Below are 17,767 nucleotides of genomic sequence, written 5' to 3'. Positions count from 1 at the left end.
GAGTATTAACTATTTTAAATTTTAAAAATGGATTAATATGATTTTTTAAAGCAACTTTCTTATAGAATTTTTTTTTACGAAAAACGCACCGTTTAGTAGTTTGAAAAGCGTGCGCGCGGAAAACGAGAGCCAATCTCCCCTATCACCCCTAAACGAACGATGCCTAATGAGCTAGGAGAGCGAGCAGCCAAAACCATGGCGGAGCTACCTTTTGCGCGGGCGCGCAGAGCAACGAGGAAGCCGCGCAGCAACACGTGCGCGGGCGCAGCTGAGTTCGGGCTGATATGAAGAAGCTACTCTTCTCTTTTCGTCCTAAAATAAATAAATTAAAAATATTTAAATTTATAATAATCAAATGTATCATATTTTTATAGATTATTTATTTTGAGATGTAAGAATTGTTTCTTCCATCTAGGATGGCAATTTTACCCATAGGTCCGGTATACGTGAATACCCGACCCGATGGGCATGGACGTGGGTGTGATTTTTTATCCATGGGCACGCCCGTCCGAGACCCGAAGACGTTATGGGCAATAGGCGGGTTTCATTTTTTACCCGTGGATAACCCATGCCCGACTCGATACATATGTATTAGCTAATTTTGACTCATTTATTAATTCTTATACCATTTCTCTCGGTTCATTTGCGATGCTAACTAATATTAAGTTGTGATGTAATTCAAATTATCATTGATAACCGATAATTTGGTAAATTATTGATTTTATTTCTCTTTGTTAAATTACATATCTTTCAAGTTATTCATGTGAGATCCATTGGATACCCGCCGGACATACCCGCGCCCGCTGGGCATGGGTACGGGCATGGAGTTTTGCCCGCTAACTCTAGTGGATAGGGTTTAGGCATGCAATGTCGGGTATCGGGTCGGGCATGGTTTTGCTCTACCTATGCCCGACCCGACTCATTGCCATCCCTACTTCCATCCATAAGGATATACGTACACAACAGAGCATATGCATATTGTCGACGTTTGATGTCTCGACTACGGTATTTGGACAGTATGGGGATCGTCGGTGCTAGGGTATACGCGAGACTGAGGTAAAAGAGATGGAGACAGAGATTTTTATACAGGTTCGGGCCCCTGAGCTATCAGGTAATAGCCCTACATCCTGTTGGCCGAAGCCGATGTTGCTTTTTATTCACCATAATCACACCAGTACAATATGTGGGATAGCCTATCTAACTTTTGTAGACATGGCGGTCTGAAGGTTTGACTCGTAGTCGACAACAGGGTAGCCTTCCTCCTCGAGCTCACGCCCGACGAAATCAGAGACCGTGCTAGATCCCTACGGCCGGCCTCTGAAGGTACCGGATATGGTCGATCCAGGCATATCTCTGATATCGATATCCGGCAGCTTGTCTTGGCGTATGTAGGCTTGTATGTTGTGGCTTCTGGTGGGTGTTGATTGTCTCTTCATGGTGAGTGTGTGTCCCCCTGTCCTTCTAGGGGGCTTGTATTTATAACCATAGGTGTACCCTTATCCAAGTAGAACTAGGGAAATCAATATGGATACAATCCGAGTAGTACTTGTCGTTTCTATGTAGAACTCTAGTTGTCTTTCCATATCCGGAACTCCCTCCTATATCCGTAGGTTATTTCCGTATAGGACATGGTATGTGATAGGTCCTACCGAGATTTAGTCAACTAATTATGTGGTATCCATAACCATGATACACATACAGCGGCAAGCTTACACATGCTCTCATCGATGATGTCCCTTCTGGTTCTGGGACTATCTGTGCATGTAAACCGCGCGTGGTCGACGGATCCACCGCAGCTGCCCGCCGTTCCTTCCATCCAAATTCCGAAACCCCCACGCGTCACGTACCACACATCTCAAAGCGGGTCCAATCCCAAACAACCAAGTAGTACAACGTACGATCGAGCTAGCATAGCCACCAAACCGAAAATCCGCCTAGGATCCCCCCACACGGCTAGGTTCGCCGCTCCTCGCTCGCACCACCGATCGATCCACGACGCCGCCCACACGCAGACGCAGGCGCCCCGCGGCGCGCGCTGCTCGGGCCACGTCGTCGCGGGCGCCGAGCACCACCAAGATGCTCGCGATCCAGCCGCATGTGATGCAGCCACCCACCCCAACCCAAGCAGCACATGCGACGCGACGCGAGCGAGCCGACGCGCAGGCGGCGTTCGCGCGGGGGGGAGGGGGAGGTCGGTCGCCGGGTCGACGGGGGGGCGCGGAGCGCGTGACCGTGTGACGGGAACAGCGGGAGCAGCGCGACCAGAGGTCACATGTGGGCGATCGGTTTTTGGCCTTTCCTGTCCAAGAAAGGTCAGCAGCTGCGGTACTAGCCTGGGGCGCCGGCTCGGATTTCCGATGGATCCAGCAGCGCGGCTCCGTGTCGTCGTCCTCCTCCTACTACTCCTGCTGCAGAGATGCTCGTGGCAACGTGTGGCGTTGCAGATCATCACAGTAGTCAGAAGGAGTAGTACACGCATCTCACACATGTCGTCGAGTCTGTGCCACCCCCCAATAATGCGCATGCGTATAGTACCTGTTGGGACTTGTGGAGTTGTGGTTCTCTGCGGCATTTGTGGCCTTGGTTCGTCTACCGGCCCGGTGCCAGATGACATGGACTGAGCTGGTGGTGACTAGTCGAGAGATGTTGCAGGTTGAAATGAACTCCTGCCAGAGTTCAGGATAATGACGATGATGGTTTCGGTCTCTGACTGAGCAGGGGAATCTAGATTCATGCAACCTCCTTTGACAACAATGGGGGTAGGATTGCGCATGTTTGATGTCACCGTCGCAGAATTCACGGACAAGAGATGCTTTACACCTTTTCCTGAGAGCTTTGACGATAAGACAAACAGGCCTAAAAGGGTGTAGGATAAGATGATGTGAATTTCTGTGCCACCGTCGCATTCGTGGGAAAGTAAGAGTAAATCATGAGAGCCACGGGTGAGTGGCATTTCTTTCTTGCTTTGTTTCTAAAAGAGACCGACTAACCTAAGACTCTGTTGGCTAGCATTTGACATCATGTATGTTATGGTTGATCCCAAAGACATGATAGCCTTCTGGTGCACCTTTCTTTCAGTGGATAATTATTGCATTTGCACTATTTTTGGTCTCCCAATCATTGAGTAAATGTATAATTGTGGTGTTTAGAGAAATCAACACCTACTGAAAGGAGATCACTGGTCTATGGGTACCCATGTTACTAGCACAGATCTTCAAAACAGAAACTGTCAACTAAAGTATATGGCTGGAGGCCCAGATCAGTAGGAAAAATCTCACATGTACCATAACACCATCATCCGCACAGTCCGATTCAAACTAGCCACAATTTCTATTTCGCAAGAGTACGTATCCTAATGTAGGTTCGCAGCTACAGCAATGTCCGCAACGGTTTACAAAAGGTATAAGCTGGTTACGAGCCAGTTGCACCGCTGGCAGCACCATCAGATTTACTCTTCTCTGCGTTAGCAGCATCATCAGCATTTTCTTTACTCCTCCTCTGAGTTAGCAGCATCATCAGCATTTTCTTTACTCCCCTCCTTTGTGCTACCAGCATCAGCGACATTTTCGTTACCCTTCTTTGCGTTAGCAGCATCAGCGGCATTTTTGTCACCGTTCTCCTTTGAGATAGGAGCATCAGCGGCATTTTCTTTACCCTTCTCCTTTGGTCGAGCTACAGGAAAATCCTCCTCTTGTTGCCGTTGCCATCGGAAATTTGCGGCCTCAATCCAGCGGGGGTGGACCAAAAACTTCTTGTTACTAACAGCCCAGCGAGCCTTCTCCGTTCCTAGATCCAAAGCAACAACATGGGTGACCGTAGAATCCACATCTGTGCAGCAAACGGCACCCAACTGCTCGGCCATCTTCCAGATCATCTGATCTTGTTGGCGCTGATGTAACGGGAATACACGCGTAAACACTAGTTTGCAGCCTTGAAGTACTTCCTGCCGTACCCTCTTGATCACCTAGAGAGGGATATATACGTACACCAACCAGATATTAGCCAACGATTTTTTTTTAATAAAAAAACAGCACTAAAGGGGATATATTTAGCACTCTGTAGTTCATAACCATTTGAAATATTGATCTACACCAAAACTGAATTTTGTCTATGTTAAGTTCTTTTCATATTGATTGTACCCCTAGATCTTATCAATCAAAAATAGCTTTACAGGTAGGAATGAATAACGCTGTCCAAGCAATGGTAACATCAACTTATACAGTGTGAAAAAAATCTGTTGTAATGAATACCACTGTACAACTAAAAGATATAATGTATAATAAAGAGCCTGCAGGGTAATTGCAAGTCTTGTAGTCTACCTGTCTTACATCCCGTGAAGAAAGAGGTTTTTGATCATCCTACAAGTGAGATGTACAGTAGTACTTGATTAGATGAGAAAAAAGAACTTTGACCTTATATATTACTCAGGTTTATGCACAATAGATAATAGAAAGTTGAGATTAATAGACGATAAAACTGTGATAAGACCATGAACTTAATTAGCCTACCGGATCAAAGAAAATTGTGTGTATGCGCTCCAAGACATCTAAAATTGTAGCTAAAGCACCATCATTCTCCCTTTCGTCCTGCATTGTCTCTGACAAAGATCTGGCACCAAAACCAAATTGGCGACAACTAGAAGCAAAATAATGATATCTCTCCATTAGAATCAGATTTTCTTTATGTTTCTGCCACACCTGAAAAGAAAAAAACCATTTAGGCCGGATACACGATGTGCATCAATGTAAATGATGAATTAATTCAGCCCTTCAACATTTAAACAATACAGGATGAATGTTTCTACTGCTGTGTAGAAGCAAACATAGAACAGTCAGAGACCAAAACAAACTTTCAGTGGCCAAAGTAAACATTAACTAGTTCTAACAAACTACAGACGGTAATTACTGGCAGTATTATCATATAAAATGTTTATCAACCATGTTCACTGGATTATTTGCACTTACATACTCAGTGTCATCAAGAATCACTGCAACACTTTCATCTCCAAGAACCACATCAAGACCTTTCTGGTGTCGCTGAGTGCAATCAGAGTTCGAAATCACCTTTGAGCCAAAATATACATTATCAGGGTCAAGAAGTTTTGCTATTTCAATTGCATAAGCCTTGTCACCCATAGTGTATATATACATCTCAAACATATCACTTGCTTCTTTTAAAAATCTACGGACAAATGGTCTCAACTTTGTAAGCATCTGCATTGTCTCCAATGTGAACAAGCTTCTGTCCGGAACAACTGCATTTAAGCATGTTTCTGGTTAAGTAAAATTGTAGATGACTAATTCATGGTTAGGCAACAGATTTAGGAAGGATCAAACCACAATAAGGTAATATGGAAGAATGCAACCTCACCATTAATTAGAATTTAGTGCTAAGTAATAATGCCATAACTTCTATCATAATAGAAGCAACTAGAATTGATGTTAGTTTTACTTTTCAGTGTCTGCAAGAAGCAACCTTCACCACAAATTCTAAATGTCATAAAAATCACATTTACAGTGAAAGAATATGACAAATAGCTATGACATTTCCGCAGAATTTTCATATTTCAATGTACATTACAGGCCAACTTTTCCCTTTTTTTTAAAATGGACTCCAAACATACAAAAGGAACATCTAGTTTTGGACTGAAGGTAGTATCTCTGTGCTCATGTTTACAAAATATCAAAGTTTGTAAATCAATAGCTAAAAACTTACAAATTCTCCAATTTAAATACAAAGACGTACACATTACCTTCTTTAGCAGCAGATTGAATTCCCAATTCGTTTTCAGCAGCAGAAAGATCAAAGAGTTTGGTTGAGTTGATCAGTGTATGATCCAAGTCCAAAATGAGTACTAGTTTTCTTTCTCGCAATAAATTCTTTAAATCAGCTCCACGCAGTCTGTCAATTTCTGTTGTACCTAGCCTCAAACCCTGCGTTGAAATAATTCTGTTAAATTCAGATAGGACAATTGGAAATAAAAATGTAACTGGGAAAGATAAGAATATATCAAGAGATGCAATGCTTGCATAATACTACGTACTGGAAAGAGTGTGATTTTGGGAAAGGTAAATGCAATAAATAAGCATTACAACACTTGTATTATAGTAAGGACTGATTTAAGTCAAAGGAGCCTTAAAAATTCAAAGATATTTTCCGCTTCCTGTTTGACCGTACCTTATGGATGTAACCAAAAGCAACTCCTGGAACATCTTCCTCATCTTGTCTTTTCCCACATCTATAGCAAAGTCCACCAAAAAACCCAGGATGTGGTGGGCATTCATCAATTTTAACATCTTTAGAAGAACCTGCAACAGTGTACCATCTGCTCATGGAAATAAAGGAAGTCTTGACAGAAGGCAACTGGGACTCCATCTAAAAGTAGAACTGTAGAAGAAACTGAAGCCAAATGTGAAAAACTGATGTTCCTCTCTAAAGTCCAGACACAGCATGGAACCTCAACAATTAAATGATTAAAAGCAATAACATACACCCCCCCCCCCAAAAAAAAAAAAAAAAAAAAACTCCTACGACACACACACAAGAATGGGGACAGTAAATCTGTAACCACATCAACTAAATAGTATATAAAAAGTAAATAAATTTTTGAACGCATTTAGTAGATAATCAACTAATCAAGTGCCCCCCCTCCCCCTCCTCTATGAAGCCAAATGTTAGTGGGTTGGAAGTGAAACAAATTAGCATACCAACGGTATCCTCATCTGACTTCATTACTACTGCTTGATGACGGTGTTGGTCCTCCACTCTACGCCGTTTGGTACTGCATATTGCATGCCGTTGACAGCAGTCAGATCCAAAATACAAAATCCAGAAAACAGCTCACTATTAGTATTTTCTAAACAAAAGGACATGGATTGCATGTTCAGCCAAGCTTTAGCATATCCAATAAATGAAAGGAAAATTTTCTATCATACCATCAAATAACCATTTAGTTCTATACTATCGGAATTAAATTTTTACAGTATGTATTAATGACACTCAAATAGCACCCCATTTCATTTAAACACAACCATCAAAAGTGCTCTTTTCTGTCATGTTGACCATTTTGCCCTCATCCGCAAAAAGAAAATTTCCCTGCATTCCCACAGCTGGTTCTTCCCTCCCCAACTCATTTCAGTGCCAAGTCACTTCAAACTCACCAATGCACCCCCAAGACTGTCAATGTTTACCCAACGAATGTCAAAGGCACGGACCGCACAGAAGATAAGAAGCCATCTCCAACCCCTAATGGGTGATAGGGAACCAAGAGCAGCATTGAAATGGCAACTTAGGCATATTATGATTATATTGTAGTGTACCACAAAATTCCAGTGGTATAAAACAAGATCAGTGATATTTTGGTGGTATACAACCAATTTTTCCTTAAAACTATAGCGCATTTAGTTCACCAACATATAGGATTCTTACTACAGCGTAAGCATATTTGGATGGCCAGCTTATTATAGGATCAACATATGCTAATACGTATTGCCTGCCTTCAGCATATAAAGCCATAGGTAGGCAATTAAGCTACCACAAATGAGAAAATTTTCATACCATACCAGAACTAAGGAAGTTGTGGTATCTATTCAAATCGTAGAAAGCAATCTCATGGGATCTACTATTTGGATGGACTGTCATTCACAATTTCACAATTGCAGATAAGCAAATCACTTGTAGGTATAATGAAATGAAGTGCAGGCTACATGAACAGTACGGACTTCAATAAACCCTAGAAAAAATCCCCCGCGATGATGATCAAATTCGTTGCCATCAGCATTCGCACAACTGAATCCAGCAACCATCGCAATTCAAGCGGAACAGGAGCGAAGACCCTCGAGCACCCATCTAACCGGCCCAATCAAACAGTAAAACCCTAACAGGTTCGAATGGGGACCAAATCTGCTCGCCGTCACCGACCGTCCAACACCGAAAGCGCGAGGAGCACAGAGCCCCCGAGCGCCTCAAGCCGCCGCCATACCCAACTCGACCGGCTCCTCGCCCCTCGGGACGAGGTGAGAGTACGGAGAGGCGCGTACCTGCTCTGCTCTACGATGGCGTCCTCTTGTTCCACGACCACCACCACATCCTCCTCCTCCTCGTCACCACCTTCGTCGTCGTCGTCGGTGGCGGCGGAGGGGTCTCCGGCGGAGGCCGAGTCGGCGGCGGAGGTCAGCTCGAGCTCCGCGTCGAGGAGCGCCGCGAAGTCGTCGCTGCCGCTCGACGACGACGGGGAGGACGGCGACGGCGACTCGGCGGCGAGGCTCATGACCGAGGGCAAAGGGGCGAGCTTTGGTCGGTTGGGGTGGGTGGATGCGCAAGTGTTGTGTAATAAATCATAGGGGGAAGAAAAGCTGGCCCGCCAGAAGAAGGCCTCCGTTTGGGCCTCGTTTGGGCCATCATCTCAGGTGAAACGGCCCATGATGCCGCGAGATCTCCCGGCGGCGGGATAAGTTCAATTTGTCTCTCTTAACCAGTGGCCGAATCTTATTTGTATCCTTAAATCACAATACCAAATATGTAGACCCTGAACTATTAAAACCGGTGCAATTTGACTCTCTCGACGGTTTTGGAGGGTGGTTTCGTTGACTACGTGGCGGTGTTACCTTTTCTACGTTCTACGTGACGTTGACCGGATGAGGCAACGCGCGGGGCGCCGACTCCAACGCGAGGCTTCGGCTTGTGACTTCGCGGCTCCCGAGCCCAGACGCGACGCTTGCACCGGTTCCTCTGCAAGCTCACTGACAGCCTGCGAGACCACCCAAACTCGTGCCAGCTCGGCTCGGTTCCGATGTGGAGTTTTGAGACCACAGTCCAGGGTCACGCGTTTTACATGACCTAAGTTCGAAAGCTTGCTGGTTCCCACGCGATTGACGATGGATTAATTAAAAACTTACTCAAACACGGATGACGTATCAAAATCTTAGCAAAAACATCTTAAATTTTTATAATAGTAGAGATTTACTAATAAAAATAGGAAACATATCCTATGCACACAAGATTTCCGTGCACACCAACTGGCAAATATCACGAAAAATTCTAAAAAAAATTTGGACATTTACTCATAATAGTACTACACATATCTGCAAAATCTCATATTTAAATTCATTATATTTTAGCCGTAGCAAAAAAGTGAAAAATCTGACAGATTTAAGGATAAAAATTTGTCAGAATTTTATCTTTTTTTGTTACGGTTAAAATATAATGAATTTGAAGATAAGATTTCACATGTAGGTGTAAAACTATTGGAAGTATGTGTCCAATTTTCTAGAATTTTCTGTGATATTTACTAGTTGGTGTACACGAAGTGTCCACGGGAAGCTTGTATGCATAGGATATGTTCCCAATAAAATATTTTTACAAAAATTTGGTTTTAAAGTTTTTATCCTTGCTAAAATTACACCCCTAACGTTATATGGGAGGCTTTTTATGCCGTGGCACATATCCTTTGGTATGCTGTAATAATTGAGCGATTGATAGGTGGTCCCCTTGCAGCTCTTAGGAGGGTGGCAAACGAGTTGCCTGTAAAATAGCGACATACGATATTTTGCAAGGTCCTGGCTATAAATGGCCAACCCTGGTCATTTTATAGGTGGTCTCTGTAACCCTTTGGGAGAGCGGCAAGGAGTTGCTTGCAAAATGACCGGTTATCCTTCATCACTCGATGTGACCGTTACAATGTGTCAATGGACGTGTGCCACGTCATAAAAAATGCATTTTGGAAGGGAGAGGAGTTAGGGATATAGAATTGTAAAACTTGAAAACCAGTTTGTTTTAAAATATTTTAATAAGAGTAAATTGCATTGGAGATACATAAACTTGTTAGATGGGTACAATTTAATGCATAAACTTGTGAAATGCTCGTTTCAGTACACAAACTTGTCTAGTTAGTGCGAACGAGGACCAAAATAACTTGGCAATATTAATTTTACAAAGCTGATGTTGATTAAGAATTGTGACGTGCATACGTGTAGTGAGTATGCATAAAAAAAGCAATATTTATAAATTTGGTCTCTACTTTATCCTTCATCATCGAAATGATGAATTCCATATATCCTGATTGGATTTTTTTATCACTGTTGGATTTTTTTAATCTTTTTCTACTATTACTATATCCTATTCTTTTTTTTATTGAAGATGTGTATGTCTAGTAGCAACCTTCTCTGATATATGTCTACATAGCATCCTAATCAACTTCTAAATCAATAAGATTAGCCATGCAGTGTCCTTTTCGTCTTCCCCCGCATGCACCAGACAAGTTCATGCACCAAAATAAACATTTTACAAGTTTGTGCACTAAATTGCACCCACCTGACAAGTTCGTGTACCAGCAATGCAATTTACTCTTTTAATAAGTAAAATTAAAAATTAAAAAGGGAAATCCGAGATCTCCCGACGGCGGCGCGTGTTTCGCCTGCGCCGATGGCGGCAGTTGGCGCGGACGCCCGACACGAGATCGCCGACGCGATCGCGCATTCGCGCCGCGCCCACCAGCAGAGCAGAAGTGCAGGGGAGACCGAGTGGAGGAGCCGGTTGGGCATGGAGACCAGGGAGGAATCCCACGATGCCAGCGTCAGACGAGAGCTTTGTCAACGACAACGACAAACGCCGACGCGACGCGCGATATCCCCCCAGCCTTAACTTAAGATCGACGTCACGTCGTCGTCGCCGTGGAGAAAACAATCCCCAGAGTTGGAAGGCGTGGAGTTGACCTGACGCGGGAGGTTGTGAGAAACTGAGAACCAACCAACCAACCGCTGAGCTGCACGCGTGGTTGCCGGAGATTTTGCTGCTCGATTCCTGCACTACCGCTGCTGCTTCCTTTTCGCGTGCGTCGGCAGCTAGCGCGCGCAGCAGCGAGCTTGTGCTGAATACGGCAGTATTGCTCGCTGTCGCGTGGCGCGCGCACTCGCGTAGTACACCGTCGCGAGCACGCACGCACGCGCATTGCCTCGATCGATCGAGCCCTCTCGACGGGAGTTTTCTTTTTGTCGCCGGTGTGTCTCTCCTTTTGTTTACTCCCTCGTGGGCTCCTGTCAATCGTCATGTGCAAAGCCGGTCAGATAGATAGATAGATATTCAGATGTTTCGTCTTTTCTCAGGCCGGGAGAGGAAGACAGGAAGAGACGTCGAATTGCACGTGTTGTGTGCAGCCATGCAGGTGTCAATACATGTGTGATGTGTCTACTACCAATCGCATGACCTGGTCGCTCCTTTCCTCGTTTGTTCAAGTTTAACCAGTAACCACACCGACACCACGCGAGGTCCAATTAAGTTCAATTTCGCTTTGGTTTTATATCATTGATATGTATGCATGGCTGATTGTTTCGCTTTGGTTTTATTGAGTTTATGATTAAACAAATTACCAACTTCAAGCAGTACCAGAGCTAGAGGCACTATCGACCCTAGGCGACTAATATCGCTCCTAGGTGGCTAGGTGTCCGATCACTTCTTGTTGATATCGATGGCACCCTGCACCCGATAGAGCAATCTGCAGTGGAGATGTAATGCGCAAATTAAGCTAGCTTGGGTGGCCGTCCAACTATGGCCTAGCTACGATACTTCAAGATTTATCAGATTTTGAGGGGAAAACATTAAAATTGTGGTGGTTAAGTATCATAGTATATCTATTAAGTTTACTTATTAGGGTTTAAAATTCTCGTGCGAGTAGCCTTTGGATAGATATCATGTGAGGTCCATAAAAAAAATTATTAAGCGCTATCTAATGTGAAAATGCAAGTGTCGGACGTCCAATGGACCCGAGAAAAATCGGGCGCCGCACCGCCCGCCGCCCACGCGCGTGCTCCAGGCGTCCCCACCACGCTCCACGTGTCCCCCACCACACGCGTCCCCGTTACAACAGTCGTCCGGATATAACAGAAACACCCTATTAAGGGAATCCGTTTTATTTTTTTCCACCAACAATATTTCAGCAAGTGAACTCGTGATGTTTCATTATGCATGAATAAAATGTTGCAGTGGGTTTTTTATACTGTTTAATATTTTCCATCTTGATGGACACGTGGGTTGTTGATATACACGGGGTTTAAGTGTTGAATGGCTTCGAATCATTCGTTGCATACGTTGAACAAAATTGTTTCATCTAGCGATCTGACCGTGTTTCACTTTTTTAAAGAATTGAAACATTCTTTCGCTATTTGCTGAAACTTTATTTTTATATAGGGTAAAAGAGCGTCTGATTTTTTGGAACCCGTTGTTTCATATGTTGTAGCAAAATGTTTCATGAGGTAATTTAGTTGTGTTTCAACTTTTTAAAAGACTGAAACATTTTCGATCTATTTAGTGAAACATATTCTGTCAGGGTTACGGATAAGGTATACCCTCTATCCTTGGATATACGTTGTATGCTGACACAGTATACCTGTGCGTATACGGATATTTCCTGTATATATTAAGAAAATCTATCACGAGATAGAAACGGAGTCCACAGATGGAGGGAGTTCTACTCGGACAAGACTGGGTCGTTACCATATCGTGAGGGGTCCGATATCTCCGAGTCCCACTTGGAGATCAACTGATCCGCGGTATAAAAGGGACCCCCCGGGCAGGACCTAAGACATCGAATCTCACTGCCAACACATACACCACAGCCTACGAAGCCGGAGCCTACAGGAGCCAAGTCGCCGGGTGATCTAGTCGAACCAACTTGACTACGATCTCGTCGGTATCATTGAGTTCCATTATTCCCTTTGTAATATGTGACTTCCATCATATAATCCCATACCAACTGGATTAGGGCTATTACCTATCAAGGGGCCTAAACCAGTATAATCCTTGTCTTCTATTTGCTTGATGTCGTATTACGTAGATCCTCGTACCAGCGTACCCCAATACCCTCTATATCCGGTCTACGGGTATCCCCCGTCGACATATTCGATCTTTCAAAAATCGGGCGCTCGATTTATAGGCGCCTCCTATCTATTGAGCATATAAAAAAGGGTGTATTTGTACTTTGGGTTTGTTGGAACCATGCCACCCTATATTTGCAAAATTTGAGATATGCCACCCGTATCTCAATGACATATAGGACCCACATGAATCGATGACATGTGGGTCAGGGTGGCATATCACAAATTTTGCAAAATTTGTGTGGCATGGTTCAAATTGTCCCTTGTACTTGTGTGACGGTGGTGTGCCTCCTTCCTGCTACAAGGAAAAAAAGATTAGATTTTGAGATGAGCCAAGTTCTTTAGGACAGATCAGTATCTAGCTTGTGTGAAATGTCGGCATGGTCCCTTTCCTCATTTTTCATGTTTAACCACAGTAATATCCACACCACCCCTAAGGTCTAAGGATTTTGATGTGCAAGGCTGGTTGCGTAACTTAACTTGGTTTCATTGGACTTACCCTCTTCAGATCAAATTTTCTAGGTGGTTTAAACATATAGAGTTACGAGATGACGATTTGACGACTCCGTGTTGATGCGCGGAGCAATTTTGGACGCTAACGTCATGACGTAGAAATGATCAATTTTCAGAATGACCTTGATTTCACTAGGTTGATTCACTTTTGTAGAACTGAATGAATGATCAATACAGTGAATCGGTAAAGAAAGATAACTATTGCCCTAACCTAATGCTCGGTAGGAAAAAAGACCTAAAGAAAGGTTTTGTCAGTTGTGTTGCTAACTCCAATTTGCTACGGAAGTGACCCTTTCTATTTATTTATTTATTTATAGAGATGACTACACTCGCGAAAACAAACACTTTGCACACGCAAAAGTAACCAAAGCCTAAAACTAAAGCCTGACATAATTTTTTGCGTAACTTCACATAGTTGAAAACTATATAACTCTATCTTCATTTAGATATAACCAAACCAAATTATGATTACCAATTGCCTTTTCACATTGTTTGGTCGTATTCTCAAATATAGCGTGCGCTCTCTCTCTCTCTCCTATAGGAGGATCTCTATCACATTTAACAGTTTGTTTTTTGAAACTATCAAATACAACTATATTATAATTAAAACGTAACCCTACATACATTGTAATTAATTTGTAACATTTATATACTTCATTGAAATGTGTATGTGGGCAACTGGTTAGCAGCACGAACCATTGTCCTACAAAGCGGGAGTTTGACTTCCACTAGCGTGAGTCGGATAATTTTTCTCGGAAAATGCTAGGGATCGGGCGCCCGCCGCTTCCCGCGCCTCCGCGCGGGCCTCCGTGCCGTCCCCACCATGCGCCCCACTACATGCGCCGTTGCAATAAATTGCCTACATATTATGGAAACGCTCTATTAAGGGAATCCGTTTTAATTTTTGTTCTACCAACAATGTTTCAGTCAGTGTACTCGTGATGTTTCACTATGTATAGATCAAATGTTGCAGTGAATTAAAACATCCTTTCGCTATTTGTTATAACATTGTTTTTATATATGGTGAAACAACACCTGATTTTTTGGAAACCGTTTGTTTCATGCATTATAGCAAAATGTTCCAAGAGGTGATTTAGTTGTGCTTCAGCTTTTTAAACGATTGAAACATTTTCGGTCTATATAGTGAAACAATTCTGATCTATTTGGTGGAACAACGTCCGATTTATAGGCGCCTCGATTTTTCTCCTGCCTTGCATGAATCTAGAGAGAATACGACGGTAAAAAAAAATCAAAAGCGTTGAAGAAGAAAAGCTTTACGTTCTTCAGAAATTCCGATTCCTTTATATGTCAATTTGACAATATCGGCTACGATACAAGTAATTACTTTAGGCCAAATTAAGTCTCCAGCCTGAATGTTTTTGTCCACACATGTGCTGGGAGTCAAATCAGGGTGTTTTTTTTTCTTAAGTTATGCGGATATGACACATTTGGGCCCATGATTTTTAATTAAGTGTGTTAACAGGATAGTACTCCCTCCAGTCCAAAATATAAGCAATTTTGGATCCTGACACGGTCTTCAAGATGCTACTTTGACCAACAATATCTATAAAAATAAGATGTTTTAAATAAAAAATTTGCATATATATTATGATAGTTTGCTTAATAATAAATCTAGTAACATCAATTTTATATGATTGATCTTTTTTTTTCTTATTAATGGTTAAAGTTAAAAACGTTTGACTTGTTATTATGCTAAAAATGCTTATATTCTGGGACGGAGGGAGTACTATCTCAGTCCAAAATTAGATGTCGTTTTGACTTTTTTGCTTGTAACCTTTTACCATTCGTCTTATTTAAAAATTAGTACAAATATAAAAAGAATAAGTCATACTTAAAATATTTTTGATAATAAAGCAAGTCACAAACAAAACAAATAGTAATTTCATAATCTTTTAAGTAAGACGAATGGTCAACCATTACAAACAAAAACTAAAAACAATAAGTATGTTGGGATGGAGGGAGTATTCACATAGGTGCCATTCAGGATAAAATGACTTCAATTTTCAGCAGATGTGTGCAAGTTGAGTTGAAGAGTGTTGAATACCCGGTTTTAAAGTTAAGATGTATATTTTAGATTAACACAAAAGTTGAAATTAAGGAGGTAAAATAAACTTATCCCTATGTAAAAATACCTGCAGGTTGCCATCGTACAGTACACTACCCGCAGCTCGTCCGGCCCTACGGGGCCCAAGTGCAAAAAAAAAAAAAAGCACAGTCAGCATCCAGATCACATTCGTGGACATCAGCACAGATTCTCATCTAGTCATTTGGTTCCGGCAGCGTCGCTGCACTGCATCTCCCTTGTCTCCCTCTCACAAGTTTTCCGCCGTTCGCAAGGCAAAAATTCTGAAGCAAGTTGACGCAGCAGCGAGAGCGCGTGGTTTAATTGGTTGGTTTTGTGCTGTTTTCTCTAAAAAAAGACACTGTTTGTTCGTTTTGTTTTCTTGCTTCAGAAATGATCAACAGAGACCTATACCTGCATAACGACTCAGAAATATCCTGAACCATTTTAAGCCAAGTGTTTACTACTGAAGAATATGATCACATATGGTGACAGTGACACAATGGCATATCGATTGTAGATCACATAATTAAGCCACGGGTTTTTCATTCAGATGCATCCATGCATACATATGCAAGCCAATCAATAATATTGATAACGGCTACTAATTACACCTCAATCACCAATGATATAACGGAGTCATATACCGTTCTTGACTGATGATCAATCAAGAAGCTATAAGGTGAGAGAAAAATATAGATCGAAAGAGGCACTGTGAGATGCCAGAGATCAAAAGTGTTCGATCAATCACGTAGTTATGGATACCATCTCCTAGGTAGAGATGGATCAAGGTGATTAATTAATTAAGCTTAATTTAGCCTAGAAATTGATTGATTAGTAGTTGATGTGATGATGATGTTGATGTGTCCGTCATCTTAAAAGTGGTTCAGGAGGTGGCCACCCAGAATGGGGCAGCCTGCTCCGGCTCCCACTTCTTGCCGCGCCTCGCCGCCGCCGCCGCGGCGACCTCCGCCTCCACGCACCGCCCGCCGCGAACGTACTTGGCGACGCCGCCGTACTCCTCCTCCGGCGTCGCCTCGTCGCCGGCGTCGTGCTCTTCTTCCTTCTTCGTGACGATGGCGGCGGCGTCCTCTGCCTCTTGCTTGATCAGTTGCTTCTCCTTCTGGTGGCACTCGGCGGCATTGCTGCAGCCGGCGCAGGGGACGAGGAGGAGGCGGAGGCGGCCGCCGCAGCGCTCGGCCTGCACCCCGGCCGTCCGCACCGCGTACACCGCCAGCCGCCCGTCGCGGCGCTCCTGCACCATGCGCACGCGGCTCCCGCCGCGCGCCAGCGTCGTCAGCGGCGGGGGCAGCGGCGCGCCGCCGCGGGGGCCCGCGCGGCGCGCCCTCGCCGCGGCGGCCGCCAGCTCCACCATCGACCCCGCTTCCTCCTCCCGGGCGCGCCTCTTCCTCTCCGCGCCGTCGGTCTCCACCACCACGGGCATGGCATCCTCAGCCGCCGCCGCCGCCGCAGCAGCAGCGACAACGACGGCATCGGCGGCGGTGGCCGCCGCGCCGTCGACGCCGCCGGTCTCGCACCCGAGCGCCTCGGTGCACATCTCCAGGTTCTTGATCCTCCTCCCGCCGCCACCACCATACGCCGCGGCCTTCTTCACCGCCACCGCCCCATGCCGCGGCGCCTTCACGGCCGTCTCCGCCTGCGCCGCCGCGTACAGCGAGCTCCAGTCGCCGGCAGCAGCCGCCGGCGTGATCTGCGGCGGCGAGTCGAGCAACGAAGGCATGGTGTGGAGAGATAGATCGAACAAGAATGCGGACGCGGCTGCTTATATAAAGGTTTCTGGAGATCGAGGTGGTGGACGCGATCGAACGCCGATCGAGGCGGATCGGAGCGGACGACGTGGAGACGACGGCGACGGGGAGGAGGCGCTGCCGCCACGAGAAGAAGCAAATGGAGCTCGAGCTCGGCTCGCTCGCTTGCTAGCTCAGCTCAGCTGCGTTTGTGGGTGTGTGGGGAAGAGGAGAGCGAGTACCACTCATTTATATAGGGCCACACAAGGAGGGGGTAAAATGGTAAATTCATAATTAAACCCTCCTAAAAAAATTAAATTCATCTTTGCTTTTGCTTAATTTGCTTTTTCCAGTGTTGCTGCTGTTAGCTAATGGCTCAATGACGGCGATTCCTTAATGCAAAAAAAGAAGGGTCGCCATTGGAAGGGCAGCTGCTGCTGCTGGTTGTGTGCTACTCTCTCTGCCCTGTAAAGTTAGGCAGTGTCCTCCAATGGTGAATTTGCCTTTTTGTGCAAGTGAGTGTGGTGACGTCCTCAAATGTGCTGATTTTATGG

General features: G+C 44.3%; 2 protein-coding genes across 3 annotated transcripts; both read right to left on the bottom strand.

Moving 5' to 3' along the window:
- Positions 1–3,213: 3,213 nt before the first annotated feature.
- On the bottom strand, positions 3,214–8,302 carry LOC4338679 (RNA polymerase II C-terminal domain phosphatase-like 4). Of its 2 annotated transcripts, none has more exons than XM_015781931.3 (8): positions 8,040–8,302; positions 6,708–6,781; positions 6,178–6,308; positions 5,753–5,933; positions 4,965–5,254; positions 4,509–4,697; positions 4,320–4,358; positions 3,214–3,964 (listed from the first exon to the last, which is right to left on the bottom strand). In XM_015781931.3, exons 1-8 carry the CDS (start codon positions 8,267–8,269, stop codon positions 3,488–3,490), a joined length of 1,611 nt encoding a protein of 536 aa, XP_015637417.1. In that variant the 5' UTR covers positions 8,270–8,302; the 3' UTR covers positions 3,214–3,487. The 2 variants fall into 2 exon arrangements, with proteins under 2 accessions (XP_015637417.1, XP_015637418.1); XM_015781932.3 differs by having other exon boundaries at positions 6,178–6,296.
- An 8,049-nt stretch (positions 8,303–16,351) lies between these two features.
- Positions 16,352–17,206, bottom strand: LOC136356670 (protein FANTASTIC FOUR 1-like). Its single transcript, XM_066310914.1, has one exon. It carries the CDS (start codon positions 17,204–17,206, stop codon positions 16,352–16,354), a length of 855 nt encoding a protein of 284 aa, XP_066167011.1.
- Positions 17,207–17,767: the final 561 nt, after the last annotated feature.

This window comes from Oryza sativa, chromosome 5, assembly GCF_034140825.1.
Source record: "Oryza sativa Japonica Group chromosome 5, ASM3414082v1".
Lineage (NCBI taxonomy): Eukaryota > Viridiplantae > Streptophyta > Magnoliopsida > Poales > Poaceae > Oryza > Oryza sativa.
Note: the sequence above shows the minus strand (reverse complement) of the source record. Positions and strands in the feature narration are given on the sequence as shown.